This window comes from Mustelus asterias, chromosome 7, assembly GCF_964213995.1.
Source record: "Mustelus asterias chromosome 7, sMusAst1.hap1.1, whole genome shotgun sequence".
NCBI lineage: Eukaryota > Metazoa > Chordata > Chondrichthyes > Carcharhiniformes > Triakidae > Mustelus > Mustelus asterias.
This window is the reverse complement of record NC_135807.1, coordinates 63901276-63925347: the sequence shown is the minus strand read 5'-3', so window position 1 is coordinate 63925347 and position 24072 is coordinate 63901276. Positions and strand designations below refer to the sequence as shown.

Below are 24072 nucleotides of genomic sequence, written 5' to 3'. Positions count from 1 at the left end.
TCTGTTTCTTGTGTTTTTTGTTAAATCATGTGAAGAGGTAATTTGAAGCACAAATTAACATTGGGTCCCTAAATTAAGGTGCAGCTGCAATAGTGTATTGTTGTATGGCATAGTTGCATAGCTGCAAAAAAGCAGGCTATCAAGGCTTTTTCCTTTTGAGTAAAGATAGAAAACAATGCATGAGGTTTCCAGGGTAACTATTAGATCTGTGGGGAGTATCTGGCCAGTACGCAATTTATTTTTGTCATTGTGCAATCAGAAGCTGCTTGAAGTGACTTTGGTTTGTCCATCACATCTTTCAAGTGCTTCAAGTTTACAGACTCTGGTTACATGCAGACAATTAATTTCTATTGCGACTGAGCATATAGCTCAAAGTTGGCTGTTGCATTTCCTTATATTATGATCATTACTTCCATTGTTAGTCATTTGCTGGCATATGCAGAAGTTGTGCAATGCACCATACAAATTCAATCTTTCTTGCCTTTTTTTATTTGGACTGAAGACATTGGCACTGACAAGTATCAACTCATTTTTTTCAGAAATAATGGCCCATAACTTCTGAGCTCTGGTAGTGGGGTGGGGGGTGGGGGGGGGGGGGTACCCTAATGATGTGCCCCCCTAGCCCCCACTTCTGCAGCCCCCATGTCAGGATTGCATGGCAATTGTCCAGGAAGTTCAGACTTCTGTTGGGCAGTTGCTCAAATGGAAACTATTGCAAACTTCAGCTGGTTCTGACTACCTTACAGTAATAATTACCCAGGGAAAGTTAGAAGAGTTAAAACCACATTAACTCCTGGGCAACTATACAACTAATTCCCAACCCTCTGCTGGCTACCCTCCCTGGTGACCCCTACCACTTACCTTGCACACTTACCTTTTAAAAGTGGCTGGGCCGTTAGCTGTCATAAGGCAGATATGTTTAGTTCCTTATCTTTGACTCAGCTGCCCTCGATACAAGGCCTTGGGAATTGCTGCACTGACCCTTTCTCACCTGGCCTAGGGTGTGTCTGTATTTTATGCTAAGTAACTAGGAATGGAGTGGCAATCCAACTGTGATTGTCACTCCATGGAAGATACAATCCAAAAATAGACTAATTGCTGCCCATTTTAGGATACTTTTCACAAACATAATTGCAGCCACAGAACAGATTGTACTCTTTGATAAATGTCACTAGGTATTTCAACTGTAATTGCACTCCAGTTGTAATTTAGAAAGCAGTCATAAAAGGACCAATCAAAGATAATGTGCAGAAACAAAAATAAAATAATTTGAATGACGGGAATATGTGGATTTTCTAATCCCTGTTTCTTCTCCTAACCACCAATTTCTTCCCCTCACCATCTTCGGGGGGGGGGGGGGGCGCATCCCCATCCCCATCCCCATCCCCACTCCCATAACAGGCTATTGTTGTCCAGTGATAGTAACTCTTGTAAATATATGGTGCTGTCTACATTAGAAATATTTAATATTCTACAAGTTGGGATAAATGTTTATACTAACTTCTGCCTAAGGCTTTTAACATCCAAAAATATAATAACAAGTTCACTGTTAATGGGAATGCTTGATGTCTTAAATGCCTGCCACCTAAACTTGGCTGCTTGATACATTTGGCATGGGCTTTAAGTTCGCACTTTGTACGGGAGCTGAGTTACTCACTATTTTAGGTTTGTTATACTCGTGTCACCCAAACTTGCAAAATGCTTGCTCTTGAGGTTTTAAATTCTTGAAGGATTCTCACACGCACCCCCTCTACGAACAGGTTTAAAGGAGCCCCTTACAGACAAATCAGTACTTTTATTTTCATTTGGTGGATGTGATTAGGCCTGCATTTATTGCCTATCTCTAATTGCCCTTGAGAAGGTGGTTATGAGCTGTTTTCTTGAACCACTGCAGTTCACATGCTGTAGGAACAACCACAGTGCAGTTAGGAAGAAAGTTCTAGGATTTTGACCCATTGACAGTGAGGGAGTGGCAATATAGTTCCAAGTCAGAATTATGTATGACTTGGAGGAGAGCTTACAGATGGGGTATTCCAATGCTTCGACTGCTCTGTCCTAGGTGTCAGAGTCGTGGGTATGGGCGGTTCCATTGAAGGAACCTTGGTGAGTTGCTGCTGTGTATCTTGTGAGTGGTGCACACAGCTGTCACTGTGTTGGTGCTGGAACGCATGTGGTCATTTCTGGTCTGTTTCCGATCAATGGTAACGTACAGGGTGTTGATAGTGGGGGTTGTTCATAAGAACATAAGAAATAGGAGCAGGAGTAGGCCATCTAGCCCCTCGAGCCTGCCCCGCCATTCAATAAGATCATGGCTGATCTGATAGTGGTTTAGTTTCACTTACCCGCCCGCTCCCCATAATGATTCAGTAATGATAAGGCCATTGAATGTGAAGGAGAGATGGTTAGAGTCTCTCTCGTTGAAGATAGTCATTGCTAGCACTTGCGTGGCCTGACTGTTGTCATTTATCAGCCCAAGCCTGAATATTGTCCAGATCCTGCTGCATATGGACACGGACTGTTTCAATATCTAAGGATTCACAAATAGCACAGTACATTATACAGTCATTTGCGAACATTCCCACTTCTGACATTATAGAGGAAGGTCTTTGGTGAAACAGCTGAAGATGGCTGGATCTCGGGCACTACCCTGTGGAACCCCTGCAGTGATGTCCCTGGGCTGAGATGATTGACCTCTAACAGCCGTAACCATTTTCTTTTGTGCTAAGTATAACTCCAACCAGTGGAGAGTTCCTGCTCCCCTCCCGATTCCCGTTGACACCAGTTTTGCTAGAGCCCCTTGATGCTACACTGATGTCAAGGGCAGTTACTTTCACCTCATCACTTGAGTTCAGTTCTTCTATTTATTCCTGGACCAAAGCTGTAATGAGGTCAGGAGTTAAGTGTCCCTGGCGGAACCCAAACTGAGTGTCAATGAGCAGATTATTGCTGAGTAAATGCCATTTATTAGCACTATTGAAGACACCTTTGCTGATGATCGAGAGTCAACTGATGGTTGGTAATTGCCCGGGTTGGATTTATCCTGCTTTTTGTAGACGGGAAATGCCTGGGCAATTTTCCACATTATCGGGTGGATGCCAGTATTGCAGCTGTACTGGCACAGGTTGACTCGGGGCGTGGCCAAGTCTGAAGCTCAAGCCTTCCATACTGTTGCCGGTATAATGTCAGGCCCCATGGCCTTTGCAGTATCTAGTGCTTTCAGCCATTTCTTGATATTTTGTGGAGTGAATCAAATTGGCTGAAAATCAGCACCTTCAGGCTCGAAGGGCCGAATCCTACCCCTGCTTTTAGTTTCTATGTGATATTGGGGACCAAGAAGGCTGAGATGGATCATCCACTCGGCACTTGTTAAAGATAGCTGCAAATGCTACAGCTTTATTTTTTTTTCTACTGATGTGCTGGAGAATCACTAATTGTTTAAGTGCCTGCTACTAATCATCACAAGATGTGGCAGGACTGCAGAGATTAGATCTGATGGTTGATTGTTGGATCACATGTTTATTGCTTGCTCCTTCCCCGATTTGGCATGCAAATAGTTCAGTGTTGTAGCTTCACCAGGTTGGCACCTTATTTTTAGGTATGCCTGGTGCTACTCCTGACCTGCCTTCCTGCACTCTTAATTGAATCAGGGTTAATCCCCCATCTTGATGGTAATTGTAGATTGGGGATATGCTGGACAATAAGGTTATAGATTGTGATTGTATACAATTCTGCTGATGGCCCACAGTACCTCATAGATGCCCAGTTTTGAGCTGCGAGGTCTGTTTGAAATCTATCCCATTTAGCATGATCGTGATGCCACTACTTTCCTTGCCCATATTTGACCTGATACCATGGGACTTCATGGGGCCCAGAGTCAATGTTAAGGACTCGCAGGGCAACTTCCTCTGGACTGTATACCACTATGCTGCCACCTCGGTGGGACAGGGTATACCTGGGGATGGTGGTGTCTGGGACATTGTAAGGTATGATTCTGTGAGTAAGACTGTCAGGCTGTTCATCGACTAGTCTGCGGGACAGGTCTCCCAAATTTGGCAGAAGCCCCCAATGTTAGTAAGAACGACTTGGTCGATAAGGTTGGGTGCCATTATCATTTCCAACGCCAAGTTCGATGCCGGGTGGTCCTTTCATCTTTGAGTCTTTGTAGCGATTTGATAAAACTGGATGGTTTGTTGGCCATTTCAGACGGCATTTAAGAGTCAACCACATTATTGTGGGCCTGGGGCCACATGTAAACCAGACCAGGTAATGCTGCAGATTTCCACCTTACAGGACATTGATGAACCAGATGGGTTTTGTGGTCATCGAGTAGCTTTCATTCCAGGTTTATTAGTTGAATTTAAATTCCACTGTGTGTCGTGGTAGATTTCAAACCTGTATTCCCAGAGCAATAGTCGGAACCTCTGGTTACTAGTCCAATAACATTATTACTATGCTATCCCCTCCCCTTACATGGCCATGGCATTGCCAAGATTCCTCATTTTTGTTAAATGAAAACTGACTGTACTCAAAATAGATTGTCCAGCATGAATCTTTTGACATTTGCCAGTTGAATAAATGTGATGTGTAATATCCCAAGGATATTATTCAATGCACGTTGATTCTCTCAACTGATGCATATTGTTGGGGGGATTTTGGCAGGGAATGACATACATTGGGTGTAATTGCTTGCAATTTATGGCAGCTTGAGAAACAAAACTTCTGATTTACTTTTTAGTTATCTTGGAAGTTACGAGGGAGCCTTGAAGTTATCTCTAGATTTTTAAGAAAATCTTATGGTGTGTTGCCTATCTCTAATTGCATTGGGAAGATGGTGGGCTATCCAGCACTGCTTCGGTCCATGTGATGAAGGTGATTCCACTGGGATCTGTGTTGGTGTAGGCCTGGATTCACCCATAGACCAGGTAAAGACAGCAAGAGCTGAATTTTCATTAATGAGTTGGGATCCTGCTGTTGGGAACATTTCTGGGTCCTGACACCACATTGCATTGGTGCCTGGTTCCAGAGCAATTTTCAAAAAGATGATCAATTAGTGGCAGATGGTGCCTTCGTCGTCCAATTTAGGATGATTGGCAGACTGCTAAGATTGGAGGGCCAGTAGGAGCCATAATAGAGCACTGGCATCCTAGTCTGCTGTCAGGTGGTCACCTCCATTTCTTGGCCAGATTTTGGCCTCAGCGAGGAGTCATGCATGCCCAACTGAAAAATTCCAGTTGATGTTGGAAGACTGGCCTTAATAGGCTCTTGGGCTGTTAGATGGCCTGACTCCTCTCCCCAAAGCAACCTCTTTTGAAACTGGCCTAGAGGTGGGAACATCCTGACAAATCGGTCTGCTGCTCTTTGCCAGATTGACAGTTTGCTCAACCTATGATCCTGCCTGTTAACTGGGGCATTAGCGAACCAGTTGGGTTTTCATGGTAATCTGAGAGTTTACAGTTACCAAATTTGTATTACTGGAATTTTAAAGCTAAATTCAAATTCTTAACTTGTCATGATGGATTAGAATTTATGTTTTTGGGACAATTAGTCCAAGCCTCTGGATTACTAGTCCGGTAGCATCACTATGTTAGCATATTGTCTTTGGCTTCTGCTTATTTGAGATACTTCAGATGAATCTGTGTTGATGATTTTTCTGGAATTTTCTCATTTCCTGATAAACAATATAATATTCAGTCTTGGCCTCTAAATCATTAATTGTGGTTTAGGAGAATAATGTCTTTGCAAGCAATCTCCTCCATGACAGGTGGCGATACCAAACCTTACTTTCTCTCTCTCTCTCAGTGAAAAACTTCTTATTGCCATGTGGGCACAAAACAAATGTGAAGACAGTTCACAAAATATAAAGAGCTGGATCTTCTACCTCAGTAAATTCTGATTTTTGGGTTGGAGGCAAGGTGCTGTGGGGAAAAATTGTATCCTTTGTCTTGGGGCTGCTAGTCCCTTTATGCTGATGTTGCAGCAATTTCCTTCCCTTTCCTTGGGGATTCTTCATCAGCACCTGGTGACTGCAGAAATATAGCCAAGCACTCCCCAAGTATTTAAGTGAACCTGAAATCAGAAGATCAGCCTGTTGCCAATCTGGGAGTAACAGCCAGATTTGAAAATTTAGGGCAAAGAGTTTTAAAAACCCACTGTGGTTAAATTCCATGTCTCAGCCTAATTTGATGCAGCTGTTGAGGACAGGTTTGCCTGGCTTTCTAGCAGCGAGGAAAACAGCCAAGTCGCATTCAACAAATGCACACCATGTGAATTGTCCTGTAATGTATGACCAACTGCTACTCTCGAATATATCCTGCAGTTAATTGAAATCTAGGAAACCTTGCCAAGTGTTTTTGAGACTATTTAATAAACTATTCATGTTGAGTGATGTCAGTTTGAACCTTCAGAAAAATAGTAGGTTAGACTAGCTGAATATTGTGGCGAGAACAGACTATCAGGAAAGAGCTACAGATAAATAAGTTCTTCACAGAATGATAGCTTGGTATGTAGATTCTTTATTGTTCAATAAAGTATATATCTGATTTGCACAAGGTATAATTGTGTTATAAATAATATGTTAATTTATTCACCCTGGACAGGCACAGAGTCCCAGCAGCTAAAGTAGTTAACTTTTGCTCTTGTTCTTTACTATGGGGAATGACATGGGAATTATAAAAAATAACAAGTTTTTAGAATAAGGTAGAAAAGACCCCAAAACATATGTGAGCACTGTTATAATGTCCGATTGTATGATTTGCAGTTCCAACAGTTTTTAAAAATCTTTCATTGGGTGTGGGCAGTGCTGGTTAGGCCAGCATTTAATGCCCACTCCTAATTCCCTTTAGAACGCTGTGATGAGCTGCGTGAATAATTGCAAAACGTGCTGTCGGTACACCTACAGTACTGTTAGAAAGAGAGTTACAGGATTGTGATGCAGTGATGATGAAGGAAGAGGGATATAATTCCAAGTCTGAGTGATGGGGATTATAGGTCGTTGTGGAGGGGATTACAGGTGGTTGTGTTGCCATTAACTGCTGCCCTTATCCTTTGGGGTGGTTGAAGTCATGGTTTTGGAAGGTACTGCCAAAGGAGTCCTGATGAGTTGCTGCAGTGCATCTTGTAAATGATGCACACTGCTGCTACTGTACTTTGGTGGCAGAAGGAGTGAATGTTTAAGATCGTGGATATAGTATCAGGTAGCAATCAGTGGGTTGCTTTGTCGTGGATTGTTGAGTAAATAAATTTTTCCAGTGTTTTATCTGCAAGTAGGTTTCACTGAGACGATCTCCACAGAGATTTAAGCTGTTGTAGTGCCAAAACTGAATATCTTCAAAAGTCCAGCCTGTTGTTTGTTTGTTAAAGCTTAAAGGTACGCTAATAATTGAACAGCTGATAAAGGATGGCTGGAGGGCATTTTGCATTGGTACCATTTTCAAGAAAGAACACTATAGCAAAGTTTAAAAATGCCACCCATTGCTACAATTTCCAGGCATCTCTCGATCAAGCTCCAATTGCAAGGCAGGTACCTGGAATAATTCTCAAATGTTTACCGTGCATTATTGTCGAGGGTTAATGTGTTGCCTGTGATAATATCATGTCCCTCTGACAGTGGACATTTTGAATTTTCTATACGGACCTGGTCATCCCCTACTCTGTATCTAATTAGATCGTGATTTACCGATCTATTAGATAATTCAGCTTTGATATCTATTTTCCAATTGGTAAGGAATGACAGGGCTCCACAGCGAGAAGTCTATGATTTTATGTCAACTTAATTTAAGTGTTGTGCTTGGATCCAAAATAAGTTAGCACTACAGCTGTATTGATTGGTAGGGAATTGTATGTGACGTTGTCCATCTAAAGCAGCCAGCATAATTAAGGACCCCATGCACCCCGGACATACGCCCTTCCACCACCTTTCGTCAGGAAAAGATACAAAAGTCTCGGGTCACGTACCAACTGACGCAAGAACAGCTTCTTCCCTGCTGCCATCAGACTTTTGAATGGATCTACCTCACACTAAGTTGATCTTTCTGTACACCCTAGCTATGACTCTGCACTCTCTCCTTGTCTATGAACGGTACGCTTTTTCTGTATAACATGCAAGAAATGATACTTTTCACTGTATACTAATACATGTGACAATAATAAATCAAATCAAAAAATCTTTTGTGTACTAAAATCACATGGTTTCCAGGAAGCCAGTCAAGCTGAACTTAACTCCTGTGGTGTGTGGAAGATTTCCATATTATTCAAAAAGAAGAAAGACTCTACCTCTCTTGAGCATTGCTTTTGTGTTTTTTGTTACTTCTGTTTTCTTGACATGTGTATTTGTTCCTGTTATTTTTTGCTGATTACCAAATAATATTTAACCATATTGTGGCCACTAGTCTCCAATGATTTTACTACATTAGGGATGTTATCCTAGTTTATAAAAACCAGGAATGGATGAAATTAGAATTTTAATATTCAATGGAATCTTGTATCATATTTGATAGTTTTTAATCTGTTGCCACGCAAAGTAGCATTTAAATATGCAAGCCATATTCTCCCAGCTCTGGGAATCTTCTGACTCTTGAGCGTGGCGTGAGCCTGGCAAGAATCACTACTGGTGTAGTGGCGTGATGGCCACGTTGGGGGCTTGGAAGCCATTGAAGCCCCAGGTAGGTGGGGACGTGGTTGAGCAGTGCCCTCCTGACACATGGGCAGTGCCTCAGGGGTGGGGCCTGAATGGGGTAGGACCACAATGCCAGTGATCATTTTTGGGGAGAGGGTGGGGAAACATGCCACTGGCGATGGGCAGGGAGGTGAGGAGCGGTGGGTGTCCTGATGTCCCTGGTGGGGAGTGAGGGGGTTTCCCAGTGCACTGAGATGGAGGTACTCTTTCAAAACAGTGTCAGATCGCTTTGCAGTGGGCTCACCAGTGTGTTTAGCTTTTATCCCTCCCAGAACTAGCACACATCTTGCCACTCGCCCAAAAATGACTTAAGTGTGGAACAACTGCAGTCTGGTCCGTGCCAGAAGGACTGGCATGCATTGCTCCAATTTTCTCACCATTATGACATTTAGTCATTTTTTAGGAAAATTACACCCATGGTGTTTCCACTGCTTACAAATAAGTACAGTCCAGAGAGGTGCCTTACTTTGGGAATTGGATCTAAATCAGTTTAAAAGCATTCAATAAACCCTGAAAGACCATGTCATCTTTGTCTACTTAAAGCAAAACATTACAGGTCCCTAACTTAATCACAACAATCCCCAGTATAGTCACTGGAAGAGCAGTTAGGGTCATAAGTTCTGAGGCAGCAGTGACAACTGTGGAGTGGGAGTGAGATTTGACTATCCTGGGATTGGCTGCAGGACCCCTTTTAAATGTACATGATTTTTTTGCCTGTGGGGGTGGCCTAATCCATTGAGCTTTGAGGACTGATCGTTGGCACCAACAGAGTTTGAATAATGGTAGTTGTCTTATTCTTTGCAATTTTATCACTGCTGTTTGAACCCCCACCCCATTCAACAGTACTCACCCCACATCCCTCAGTTTTCACTCTGGGGTTACATCAAGTGTGAAACTTTAAAATGGAGTTGTGGCAGAAAAAAGTTATGGAAGCACTGGTTTATGTATTTATTGGAGCTGTCCTAATTGATCACTTGTTAAAATTTTAATTCATGCAAATTACTGGATTAAATCATTTATCGTGCCTTCCAGAGTTGGCATATCTGAATAGCAAACACATTTGATTACTTTATTAAATTTTTCTGTTGTATAAATAAAACATGAAAGCATATTGATTCGTTGAAATCATTTAAAATAGTCTGATAAAATTACACCGCTGAAGGAAGATACTTGCTGCATTTTGGCAGTTCCAGTTTATCAGCAGGAACTGTCGAATTACGTTTCCTATCTGTTCCCTGCATCCAGTGAATTTCTTTTCATGCATTTATCTAATTCTGTTTTGACTAGTGTTTATAGTTTTTGCTTCACCACCTACTTGTAAAAATGGTTAATAAAATGTGGAAAAAAGTGACATGAATATAATTTCTTCCAAATTTCCCCTTTTGTTCTGTTAGCAGGTAGTTCTGAGCCTATCAGCTTCCTTGCAGTACTCAGTCAGGTTACAGTGTCAAGAGGGGCACATACATTGGCCTTGTCAGAATGATTCAAACTTTCACAAACCTTTCATTATTTTGAAAATCTCTATTAGATCCTGCTTAACTCGGGATCCTATTAAAAATGGTGCTAATATCAATCGATGGTTTTTATTTATTACAATCCTAAATGTTCATGCAACCGAGGTTCAAATTCAACCCACTCCCGCCCAACCAGTTTTTTGATAGTTAGGAAAAAAAAATGGACACTAAGTGAGCATGTTTGTGATCGTTTTAACAGTACCGTAAGAAAATTGGATGTTTTTCTTGGGTCAGAGTGAGTCTTATTCTATGACATACTTATGGGAGTTAATAGTAAAGTATTTTTTTTGTTTTGAGGGGTGAAATGGGAAGGTAAGGGAAAAAGAGCCAGCAGAAGATTGGGTCCAAATTGCACTGATCAATGATTGTATGCTATCCAACTGATGAGGATCACACAAATCAGTGTAATCACAGGACTAGTCATCAGCAATATATATGTGTGTGTATGAATCCTAGGAACATTGGAAACACCGTGAACTTCAGGCTGTTGTAGGAACTGTGAAGTAATTGGAATCATAGATCATGAAAAAAGTGCAATATATACGATATAGATGTTTGGCAAGAGTAAATAGGAAAGTATGTTGTACAGTTATACATATTTGGGACTATTTGGAGGCTTGGGGTCCCATTTGAAGTGGAAAACTACATAAAGCACATTGGGAAGTTATCAGAATAGTTTACCCACCTTTGCCTACCCCACTTTCAGGAAGCTGTCAGAACTTTTATGTTCAATTATAACGAAACAGCAACAAAGTCTATAAAAAGACTACATAGAATGGCCTGTTGTGGGCTGTATATTCTATTATTTTAGTCCATGCAGTGTTTATGATCAGCTTGAGCCTTTTATTGTCTGCTTATCAAACTCTTTCAGCATGCATTTCCACCTCCCTCAGATACTTATCTAGCTTCCCCTTAAATGCATCTATGCCATTTGCCTCAACCTCTCCCTGTGGTATCAAGTTCCTGTTCTCTCCATTATCTGGATAAAGAAGTTTATTTTGAATTCCAATTTGATTTCTTGGTGTCTACCTTATATTGGTGACCTTAATCATCCTCCTCTTCACAAGTGAAAGCACTCACTCTGTGTCTAATCTGTCAAATCTTTTTTAATCTTAAGTCTTCTGTTTTCAAAAGAAACGAGACTCTGCTTATTCATAACCTTTATTAAAATAAAATTTCTGCTACCATCCTTGTAAAATGTTTTGATTTTCCATCCTTTTCTTTATAACATGGCAACCAGAACTATACACAATGTTCCCACATATAGTCTAACTGAGGTTCGATAGAGATTTAGCATAATTTCTGTACTTTTCAATGCTATTTCTCTATGAATACACCCTAGAGCTTGATTTGCTTTACTTCTAATCATCATTAACTGGGGCTGCTATTATTTAGTGATCACTCTAGTTGTACTGCCAGATTATTTCCTATTCCATTTAGATTCCAAGCAATATGTGACCTTATTTATTTTACCGAAGTTTAATGCCTACACTTATGTTGAAATTTATTTGTCAATTTTATATGTCCGTTTTGCAAGTCCCTTCATGCTATCTAGTAACTTGATGCAAATCTCTTCTGTATTAGCCATCTTCCCCAAAAAGAAATTGTCCTGTGCAAAACTAGAAATTGTTTTTGACCGAAGTCTAAATTATTAATAACTAAGCTATGTCAGTACAGTACAAATCTGAGGATATTGTGCTGAAACTGGTGCTCTAGTTAGACCACGTCTGGGTACAATGTCCAATTTTGATCCAAGCGATGCAAATTAGACATTCAAACCCTGTATGTGTAATGGGGCAATGAGACTGGACCCTAACGTCAGAGCAAGTTAATTGATGAATGATAAGAGATACTTTAATTTTTCAGCCTTGAAAGGAAGCAATTGAGAAGTGAAACCATTGAAGTATACAAATAGATTTATTTTTATAAACTATTTCAAAATGTTTCAAGATAAAATGTGATAGTTCATCAAGGTTCAAGCTGTTGAGAGGCAAATTTTGGAATAATATCAATGTTCTTGCTGAACAACACAAGGAATAGACTTTGGACTGGCCACCTAAAAGTTAATAATAAGTGATGAAAATTCTTATTGTTCGATCAGTGAGATTATGCAGGTAGTAATATGTTTGTTCCTGGCTAATTTAATCTATTTGGATGGTGTTTATTGAGAAGGAAATATGGCTAGCGCACCAGAAGAATTTTCAACTCCTCTTCCAAGTGTCTCCTGGATCTTATTAAGTCTGTCTATGCACATCAATTGAACCACAATTTACTATCTAGCACATAAAAGTCCTCTAATAATGCAATTCTCACTCAATATCACATTGGATCTTATTTGCTCAAGCTTTTCACTTGAATCCACAATTTCTGACACTGAACGTACTTGCAGTCGAGGTGACTTTTTTGAAATAATTTAGAATTATGGGTTTGTTCAGAATTCATTAGCTAAATAGATGAATGTTTCTCATCCAGATCTGTATTATGTTGTAAAAAGAGATTGTTTCAATTTATTAAGGTTTGTAATCTTTTTTTTAATTCTAGGTCCTTTTGGGATAAACCATGGAATTGAGGTTCACACTGATGTAGTAGATTACGCCACAGAGAAGTTGGACAATTTTATAAAAAACAGTGATAGTTTCGATAAGTAAGTATCATGTGATTTGAGTTTGTTTTCTCCATTTAAAAAAAAATTTCTTCCAAGCCTTATTAAAATCTGAGTTTTTTTTCCCCCAAGATTTAGATGCATGTCTATTAAGTGGATCTGTTTTATTGAGTGATCTTTGTGCTTACCTTTGCGTGAATTCCATATTTTGTAAGTGTAATATTTGTGTGAAAGGATGTTATTGCATTCCTGTAGCAATACGCTGAGATGTTGTCTTGAACTACCAAATATAGCTGCTATGATATAATTTTTAAAGCAAGGGAAAATTTCTTAAGGATTAGCAAAAACAGCAACATGTATTTTTAATGTACCTTTATTATATTGAAACATCTCAAGGTGCTTCATTAAAGTATTATGAAAGAAAATACAATACTAAGCCACACAAGGAGACATTAGAACAGATGGCCAAAAGCTTAATGACAGAAGTAGCTTTAAGGAGTAAATCATCAAAGAAAGTGAAGGACAGAATTCCAGAGCTTGGGTCTTAGACATCAGAAGTGGTGGGGTGATTAAAATTAGGGATGGTCAAGAGGCCAAAATTAGGAGCGCAGATATCTCTGAAGTTTATAGGGCTGGAAGAGGATTACAGATATAGGGAGGGGCCAGGCCATGGAATGATTTGCAAACCAGAATGAGCATTTTAAAATTGAGCAGTTGTTTGAAACTTTGTTTCCCAGTTAATGATGAGAACTCCTGGGTGAATGGCATTTGGTACAAGTTAGGACATGAGCAACAGAGCTGTGAATAATGTGATGTTTAGCAAGGATGGGATGTGGAGGTTGGTCAGGTATGCATTAGAAAGCATGGATTAGGGTTTCAGCAGACAAATTGCTGAGACAGAGGTGGACAAGGGCAACATTGTGAAGGTGGAAATAAGTGACAACAGGTCTATGGCTGAAAGCTCTCTTGGCCAAATATGTTATCGAGCTAGCTAGCAATCTTGTTCGACATCAGATACTTGTTGGGAGGGATGGAATTGGTAGTGAAAGAAGGGAATTAGATCATTATCTGGCTTCAATTGGAGGAAATTTAAGTTCATGCAGGACTAGGGTGTTGGTCAGATAAACAGCCAATATAGAAACAGTGTCGGGTTCAAAAAAGGTGGTGGTGAGGTAAGGCCCGAGTGTGGAAACAACATTGTATTTTTTGGATGATATCACCAAGGGCAGCATGTAGATGAGAAATAGGAGAGGCCGAAGAATAAATTGCACACCAAAGATAACATTTAAGGAATGGGAAGAGAAGCCATTGATGGCAACTTATTAGCTTAATTAGGTAGATTAGAATGGAACCTGGTGAGTGTAGTTACACCCAGCTGGACAACGGTAGATAGATTTTGGAAGATGAGGTATCAAGTCTGCAGACAGGTCAAGTGGGACAGGATTGGATTTTGTGGGCTGCGAGGATTCCACTTGGCAAATAAGCTGGGGGCGAGCTTGCTCTCATTCTAGAGGGTCTTCCTGCAGCTATTTAAGACTGCCGGGTTGTAAACTGGCATGAGTCGGACTCTCTGCCCCATTGGAAAGGAAGTCTGACCTCCCAGTACAGCTGGCCAGTCAAATGGATGGCAGCACTATGGCTCCACCAGAAGCAATGGCCGCTGTCAGAATTGCAGCCAGTTCTCAACAGTGAGGGGCAGGGGCCAGGCTAGAAGGCCAGACAAAGGTGGGGGGTGGTCAGGGCAGGGGATGGCGTAATGCTCTGAGGTGTTGGTTCAATCCCAACAGTGGAAGTTGATGAAATTTAAATTAATTAAAAAAGCACTGAACTCGAAAGCTAGTTTCTGTAATGGTGACCATGAAACTATTTATTTATTGATTTTTTGTTGAAAACCAATCTGATTTCCTAATGCCATTCAGGAAGGAGATTTGCCATCTTTACCTGGGAACTAGCCTACAAGTGACTCCAGATCCACACCAATGTTGTTGACTCTTAACAGCCATTCAGTTGAAGGGCAGTTCGGGATGGGTGCGAAATGCTGGAATTGCAAATGAAACTGACGTCCCATGAAAGAATAAATTACAAAAAAAACGAACGATTCTAATCATTAACGCTGGAGCCTTGTATCTAAGGCCTTTTCCTGCCACCCCCCCACCCTCCACCCCTTCCCTATCTCGTGTGCACACACACTCCCTTGCTGTTATCTCCCAGGTAGCTTGGTCACATAGTAAATTACTGGAATTAAGTTATTTTTACAAGAAATGTAGAAGAACCTAGTTCTTAAAGGGACCAACACCTCAACATAGAATATAGGTCTTTCCCCAAATGGACGTAGACCATCATACCAGGGTTGCTTTTTGAGGAGAAGGGCGATGACAACAGATTTGAAGAAAAGAGACACAACCTGAGAAGAGAGAAATGTTAACAAATGTCAGCAATCATGGGAGCCACGTACATACCACAATTCCACAAAATAATTGCAAAGAATTTAATTTTCATCGAAGCCCTCTTTTTAAAAAAAACATTGTAGATCCAGCAATTCATTCTGTCTACGTTTCTGGGGAAGCAATGTCATTTACTTGCAAACTGTCTAATCTTGGGTCCTGAACCTGAACCTACGGTCTTAGTCCTATCCTTGCGTTCAAACTCAGGAGGGATCTGGATAGAATAAATGGATGTGGGGTGGGGGAGGTGTTTATTTAAAGCAAAGCTAATTGGTATGAGAATCTTTTTTCATAGTGAGTAGTTAGGGTCTGGAATGCACTGCCTTAAAGTGCTGGTGGAGGCAGGTTTGACCTAATCATTCAAATAAAATTAGACTTGAAAAGGAAGAATGTGCTGTGTAGTATGTTGAGATTTGTGGTGTAGTTCATGTGGATCTGCGTCCTCACTTTGCCCCACGCTTGCAACAAGGTGACCCACTGTCTTGCTTTCTTTTGTGGGAATGTCCCTTAATTTTGATTATAGTTATCGTTTCTCCTGTGACTGTATTTGTCCTGTAATTTTAAAGATATTTGCACAGTCACAATCCTAGTGATGGCCAGAAGGTGGTGCTGGATTGGAGCCTCCGGAGAAGCATGCATCTTTTGGGAAGGCAGTGTGACCCATGAGGCAGGGTATGCAGTTGTCCTGGTCCAGGACACTTCACTGAGCCTTATGCCATTGGGAAATATAGAGAACCTGACTGAAATTAAGAAATGTAAATTAAAATAATTTTTTTACAAACGACTTTAAAGCACATGTCCATTGTAATAATTTGTTAATTTGAATATTTTGGAAGGATCTCCAAAGATGAGTGGGTTAGCTTGATTGGCCATGATAAATTGCCTCTTAATGTCAGGGGATTAGCAGGGTAAATACGTGGAGTCATGGAGATGGGGCTTGGGTGGGATTGTTGTTGGTGCAGGCTTGATGGGCCAAGTAGCCTCCTTCTGCACTGTCAGGAGTCTATGATAAGATGTTTTCCCCTCCAGCCCCTCTCTGTGAAACCAGCCTCCTGCTTTCATGGCCAGAAATCCACACTTTCCCCTACCACCACACAATTGTTATGTAGCACCCAGCTCAGAGTGCAGTGAACTCTCTTTTCCTCTCTTTCTCTCTCTCTTTCCCCCCCCCCCCCCCCCCCCCCCCCTCCCCCCCCAAAAGAGAGAGATGCCCATGATCCTCTGTGGACTATGACTAATGACCTATGGCATTGCATCTTACGAATCGCCAGTTTTTTTTCTTCAATTTTGTACTATCCAAGATTTTTCAGTATAATTCAAGTTGCTTTATCTTAAATTTTCTTCCCTCCTTTCCGGGAGACTTTTTTACTTTTTTGAGGTTGTATGAACTGCAGCAGCATTGCTTTACGTAATACTCATAGCCAGTCTTCATGTGTGAACCATGATGGTTCACACCTTGTTTAACTGTAGATTGATTCCAACAAAGCAAAATCCTGTTCTCACTATTTTAATTGTTATTTACAGAATGTGTTGGAAGTTATTAGTTTTTTTAAAGTTAGCACTGCAATCTTGCACATCAAAAGTTTGATGTTGTTCTGCTATATTTCGTCTTGAAGTTACCTGTAAAGTGGGAGGGGTTCGTAAGTCTAGTGGCACGTTTATATTCATTTACCAAAAGCATAGAAACTTCTGCATTTTTTCTTAATTATAGGTTTGAATTCTGTGAGCCAGCGTTTGTGGTTGGGAACTGCTTGGATGTTTTGTCAGACAGTCTTCAATATGACCGGGTTTATTGCGGAGCTGGAGTTCAAAAGGATCATGAAAATTACATGAAAATCTTTCTGAAAGTTGGTGGAATTCTTGTTATGCCTATGGAAGATCAGGTACATTGCCCTTTAGAGCAATATTCAGCAATTTATTAATCCATTTTATTGTGTCTCATTCATTCAGTTTCTAACAAGTTATTGGAACGTCATTATCATTGGAGCATCAGAGGATGAGGGGGGACCTGATAGAGGTTTACAAGATTATGATAGGCTTGGATAGAGTGGATAGTCGGCCTTTTTCCCAGGGTCGAAGGGTCAATTACTCAGAGGCAGAGGTTGAAAGTGAGAGGGGGCAAGTTTAAAAGAGATGTAAGGGGCGAGTTTTTCACACAGGCTGGTTAATGCCTGGAATGCGCTGCCGGAGGAGGTGGTGGAAGCAGATTCTATACCAACGTTCATGAGGCATCTGGATAGATACACGAATACGCAGGGAATAGAGGGATATGAACCACGTAGAGGCAAGAAAATATTAGGTTAGAGAGGCATCTGCGTGAGCACAGACTTGGTGGGCCGAAGGGCCTGTTCCTGTGCTGTACTGTTCTTTGTTCCAGTATTCATAAAAAACTGTCCAGGCCTGTTGCCTGAGAGATCCAAATTCAAGTCCAGCCCAAATTAATGGATTGAAAATTATCTTTGAAAAACATGTATGTAAAATGACTTTTAGCAGCCATAAACTAATTTCTAATGAGCATGGCAGAATTGGGAAGTTTTCTGTTTTCCACCACTAATATCACTCGCCTTGAGTAAACAGATTTTGCAAATTGCAGCCTTGAGCTTATTATTTCTCCTCATCTTCCTCGTATCAAATGCATTCTGCAATATGACCTAGATGCAAAATGCTTCGGTATTTCTTTTTCTCCCTGTTGTCACCAGTATCATGCAGCTGTTGTCTATCTTGGAAAAAATCTTAAAGATAGAAATTCATCTCTCGTATTGTTGCAAAATGAACGATATTAAGTAGACCGTCAATTTTCCAGGGCACCTGATTTTTCAATTGCATTGACTATTGAATTTGCTAGTTTTCTCTCTCTCAATATCTCTGTCCACAGTTATTTAAAGTGACTGTTGTATTGAAACACAAATCTGAAAAATGCATTATGAGACTCTTCAGCAATTGCAAACATATTTAAAGTTTTAAAGTTTATTTATTAGTGTCACAAGTAGGCTTACATTAGCACTGCAATGAAGTTTCTGTGAAAATCCCCTTGACACCACACTCCGGCACCTGTTCGGGTACACTGAGGGAGATTTTAGCGTGGCCAGTGCACCTAACCAACACGTCTTTCGGACTGTGGGAGGAAACCCACGTAGACACGGGGAGAATGTGCAGATTCCGCACAGACAGTGACCCAAGGCAGGAATCGAACCTAGGTCCCTGGTGCTGTGAGGCAGCAGTGCTAACCATTGTGCTGCTCCTATTTAAGCAGTAAACACTATTTTTCTTGCTGCCCAGTGAATCTTCCTGGAGTTGAGGCTGCAGGAATAATGTTTTGTTCAAATATGAACTTTCTGCGCAATGCAAGACATTTTGTGCAGTTGTGTTAGAACAAAGAACAGTACAGCACAGGAAACAGGCCCTTCGGCCCTCCAAGCCTGTGCCACTCCTTGGTCCAACTAGACCAATCTTTTGTATCCCTCCATTCCCAGGCTGCTCATGTGACTATCCAGGTAAGTCTTAAACGATGTCAGCATGCCTGCCTCCACCACCCTACTTGGCAGCGCATTCCAGGCCCCCACCACCCTCTGTGTAAAAAACATCCCTCTAATAACTGAGTTATACTTCGCCTCTCTCACCTTGAGCCCGTGACCCCTCGTGAACGTCACTTCTGATCTGGGAAAAAGCTTCCCACCGTTCACCCTATCTATCCCCTTCATAATCTTGTACACCTCTATTAGATCTCCCCTCATTCTCCGTCTTTCCAGGGAGAACAACCCCAGTTTACCCAATCTCTCCTCATAGCTAAGACCCTCCATACCAGGCAACATCCTGGTAAACCTTCTCTGCACTCTCTCTAACGCCTCCACGTCCTTCTGGTAGTGCGGCGACCAGAACTGGACGCAGTACTCCAAATGTGGCCTAACCAGCGTTCTGTACAGCTGCATCATCAGACTCCAGCTTTTATACTCTATACCCCGTCCTATAAAGGCAAGCATACCATATGCCTTCTTCACTACCTTCTCCACCTGTGTTGCCACCTTCAAGGATTTGTGGACTTGCACACCTAGGTCCCTGTGTTTCTATACTCCTGATGACTCTACCATTTATTGTATAACTTCTCCCTACATTATTTCTTCCAAAATGCATCACTTCGCATTTATCCGGATTAAACTCCATCTGCCACCTCTCCGCCCAATTTTCCAGCCTATCTATATCCTGCTGTATTGCCCGACAATGCTCTTCGCTATCCGCAAGTCCAGCCATCTTCATGTCATTCGTGTCATAATGTTGTTTTAGTACTAGTCAGCCTAGAATTTTTATTATGTACTCAGGGGCCCAAATATCCCTCCATTCTCCTCATTTCTGCTTTCCTTTTTCTCATTCTTTTTCTTCCACCAACTCTCCTTGCATGATTCATTTTTAAGTTCGTATTACCATGTCAATTTGTTCACCTTAAACTGAAGTTTTCTTGGTACACAAAATGAACATTGTGCCTTGTCATTCTCTGATCTCGAGCTACTTCACACTTATCAAGAATTTTCAGTTTTCCAAATGAATTCTCTTAAGTACGGAGCCAAAGTATGACAATTGTATGGTAATTTGCATAAATTGAGAAATAACATTGCTGACAAGTATAAATTCTAAGAACTGTCTGATTGGATTTTAGCACATTGTCCCTTCATCCCTGAGCCTAATTTCATCCAAAATTTACAAAATATAAGACTTTCATCTAAAATGAGTTTGGGTAGTCTTCTTTCAGTTCTTAATTGGCATACTTCTACAGAATAAGTATGCCCATAATTTAACATCGATAAGCATTAAGCTTTCTGTCTATCCTTGCCTAGATCACTGATTTGGGAATTGCGTTGGAGGAAGAATGATCCTGAAGTAGGATCTGCCATATTAGGTCCTTCACATATACAATTCATCCTGTGTTTTACCTTGAACTGCTTGATTCAATTACTGTATCATCCTTTACCTAAACATTGACGTAAATGTAAAAAATTCAATGTACAAAGAAGCATCATAAAACATATTAAATAATTTACTTTTACCAGGACGCTACTGCTCTTGCCTCATTTTGTGCCTGGGAGCATTTCTTATTGTAATTTCCTAATTTGCTTAGTTTTCATTAATGCAACTGTCAGTAGCCCAAGAGGCAGTCAATTGAGCTTGAAATATTAACAATATTGGAGATAAACTGTAGGGGTAAGCATGTAAATGTTATTTAGTTCAAGATATCTATTGTGTAAATAAGTCCATGTTGGCCAAAGGTTCACTCTATATTCATAAGCACCCAGAAAAAAATGGAGTTTAGTAATAGACACTAATTGCATGCTTTCATAGTGATTGATAGCAAAGCACTTGTAGCTGCTGTGTTCTAAATGGGAATAATGTGTGCCCCTGTTTATGACCCTCTTATCTGTGAAAAATGTATCTTGCACAAAATACAACTATGTGTAGAAGACATTGCATTACTTATCCAGTGCCATCCTTCTCTACAGCTTACTCAGATAATACGCACAGGACAAAATACATGGGAAACCAAAAACATATTGGCTGTTTCATTTGCTCCTCTTATCCAACCAAACAGATCCGATTGCTTCAAGTCAGAGAATGTAAAACTACGTAAGTTTTCCAGCTTTTTTTAAAAAAATGTTAGTTGAGCGAGCTAATACTTTGCTGTTCAGCAATAGGTACGTGAAGAACAAATGTTATATCAATAATATGCAGCTCATCCATAATATTATTAGCATGCTTTCAACATAAATCTAGAGATCTGCCATGCTGTATTCAAAATACTTGAACTGGATTGTAAATATTAAAATAGTACAAAAACCTTTAATTTTAAAAACTTAAACGTAATTGTAACACAAAAGCATTGAGTGTTATATCTTGTGAACAGGTGTTGGAATCTTGCATCACCAACATAACCTCATGCACAACAGGAGATTTTTAGAAAATCACTGCCTATTGAAAAAGCATTTTAAAGTTATTGAATTAGACCTCCTATCCTATACAATTGCACAGGCTCTCTGTATTTAAAGTTTAAATCCTCACTCCATCACTGTGGCAATGTTAGTACCACAATGCAGCAAGTTGGATAACATATTGACCAAGATACTTCTATCATTTGTCTATTGTTTCAATATGTCCACTGCATTGATAACATCACCCATAATTTCTAGCACGAGTTCTAATGGGCGTGAATATAGCTGGGGACAGGATGTAGCAGTTGCTGTCAATTTTTTGTTCAGTATAAGGATGGTGAAAGATTGCAGTTACGAGGTTCATAATTTTGGTGAAAATTGCCTTTTTCATTCACACAATTCATTTGTTCACAGTAAATTGACAAGATCAAACTTTTAATTTTTGGTAGAATACAATGGCTGTAACTTTGGGTTCCCCAGCATCATATTTGGGGGGGGGTACCCCAAAGATGCGATGGAGAATCCCTCTCTCAACTTCCCAGCTAAGCAGTTGCACAATAATTGTCCAGAAGCGCTAACGTCCCCATGGCAATTTCACTGTGCTATGAATCATCAGAAAATGCGATTTTAAGCTGCAAACTTTGGATGGTTCAGTCAGGGTTATGCTAATAGTTTCTCCGAAAAAGTTCGAAGACTTTAAAATAGTTACCCAGAAGTTAGAAGAGGCTAGAAGATCATCGAGGCTTCCTTCACTCCGACTCTTAGACTTTGTGCTGGGCCTCAGAGACTGCTGCGCTCCTGGATCTTGCAAAGCCTGAGTAAGAAGGTTTGACGAGGCAAGCACTGAAGAAATTTGTGTCGGTATGTGGGCACCAGTGATTGCCACTAATGAGTATGGCTCATTAAGATTCAAATTTTCTTTTAAAATGCTTGCACACCAATTGCATTTTTTTGATTTTTTTTTTAAAAAGATAGTTAATTATCTCCAAGCTTAAATGTGTCTAGCTATATTTCAATTGGTGCTCAATGTTTTCTCTCACAACAGGAATAATAATTTAACCTTTTTTTGTTACCATGATGCAAACTGGTATATACATCAGTCTAAGCCCCAGTGATTTCATTTATATTGTATTTTAGACTGAATAGGTTTTAACACAGGAAAAATGATCAATCAACTGTATTTTAAGTGATTTCACTTTTTGCTTGTAATTTTTCATTTTGTAAACCCAAATTAACCTTTGTAGGATCACGGTGCAGTATTAAAATTATTTTTTAACTATTACAGTTTGATTATGCAAATATATTTTAGTGGAAACTTGAACTTTAAACTAACCAGCACAATTATAAGTACAACTTGTGGCCAATTTTCCCAACTGTGCCAAGCAGAAACTGACCCTGATATTACTTACCATTAACCTGCACTGTTGAAAATGGCAATCGGGGGGGAAAGCCATAGTTTGTTTTTAAAAATATAAATTAAAATACACAAATGTAATTTTAAAAAGTGATCGGCTATAGGAGGACAAAATTGAGGAATGTCATGTTTAAAAACCACGCAATCGTCTATACATATTATGAATTCTATTATTGTAGCACAAAAATAATTCGTGATAGTAAAGCATTAAAACGTTAAAAATTACGAGTACACTGCTTTGTTAAATGTAATAGGGAGGGCCAAACATCAAGGTTATTTTTAGTACAAAGCTTCTTGCATTATATAATTTTACCAAATGTGAAATTATTGATCTAGCACAATTGATCAGCATAAGAAATTGTTTATTTAAAAAAAATGCTTGATATATTTGAGTGCCAAACTGGTGCAGTTTTTTGTTAATGAAGTTGAAAATTATTTTATCACAAAAAATAAACATTATTAAGTGTTTAGTCCTCCATGAGTAACTTATTTTATATCACTGGAAATAACTGTTATAAAAATTGCTACATTTAAATTTGCCAGTTTCATAGGCGTAAACTGACCGGCTTAATCAGTTCAATATTTCCTATAATGCCAAAACTTATGAAATATGCTTACTAGTACATGTTCAAATTGAAGCCACTCCTTGGAACAATGGCAATTGGCACAAACACCTGCATTCTCCTCATTTCAATCCAGATTGAGATGTGTCCAGATTTGTGTCAAGGCCAGTTTTGGAAGATATGATTATTAAACCAGCATTAAGGATTGCAGAAAACGTTTTTGGGTTTGAATTAACTTGTAATTAAAATTCTCTCTTGTTTTGCACTTGTTTGGCCACTTCACCCTGATTATGCTGATAATACTGGCAGAAACTCTACCACATCATGTTTAATGGCTTAACCAAACAAATTAGGCAAAAATTAGATCTAATCAAGTAGTCAGCTAGTTCATGAATATTTTTGAATAGTTAATTGAAAACAAGGTTATGGTAAGGCCTTCATCAGCAACTCTCATCTACAACATTATATAAAGTTCAATACCAAACAAAGTTTACAGCACAGAAGGAGGCTATTTTGAATATTTTGGCTGTGCAGACTGAAAAAGAGCTATTCAGACTAATTCCACTCTTGGCCTGAAGGTCACTGCACTTCATTGCGTTCCAAGATTTTTTTTTAATGTGATGAAATTTTTTGTCTTGGCCATTCTTTCAGGCAGTGTGTTCCAGTCCAAAATACCCTTTGAGTGAGAAGAATTTCTTCTCAACTCTCCTCTATTTCATCCAACACCAACAATTACTTTTAAGTCTATGCCCCCTGGTTATTGACCTCTCTACGAAAGGAAGCCGCTCCTTCCTATCCATCCTATCTTACCTCTCTACAAAAGGAAGCCGCTCCTTCCTATCTTGCCCTCTTTTTTCCGCTCCCCTCCCCACCAATAACTTCATATATCTTAATCAAATCTCCCCTCAACTTCCTATGTTCCAAAGAAAATAACCCCAGCCGATCC

The 24072-nt window shown here is 40.0% G+C and overlaps 1 protein-coding gene across 14 annotated transcripts in view; it reads left to right on the top strand.

Annotated features, from left to right (window-relative positions):
* The window catches only part of pcmtd1 (protein-L-isoaspartate (D-aspartate) O-methyltransferase domain containing 1), a 78379-nt gene that overhangs the window by 43569 nt on the left and 10738 nt on the right, over positions 1–24072 (top strand). For all 14 annotated transcript variants that reach the window (XM_078216143.1, XM_078216144.1, XM_078216146.1 and 11 more), the window contains 3 exons: positions 12730–12832; positions 16946–17117; positions 20724–20847. In XM_078216143.1, coding sequence (XP_078072269.1) covers positions 12730–12832; positions 16946–17117; positions 20724–20847 — 399 coding nt within the window. The remainder of the gene's footprint in view (positions 1–12729; positions 12833–16945; positions 17118–20723; positions 20848–24072) is intronic.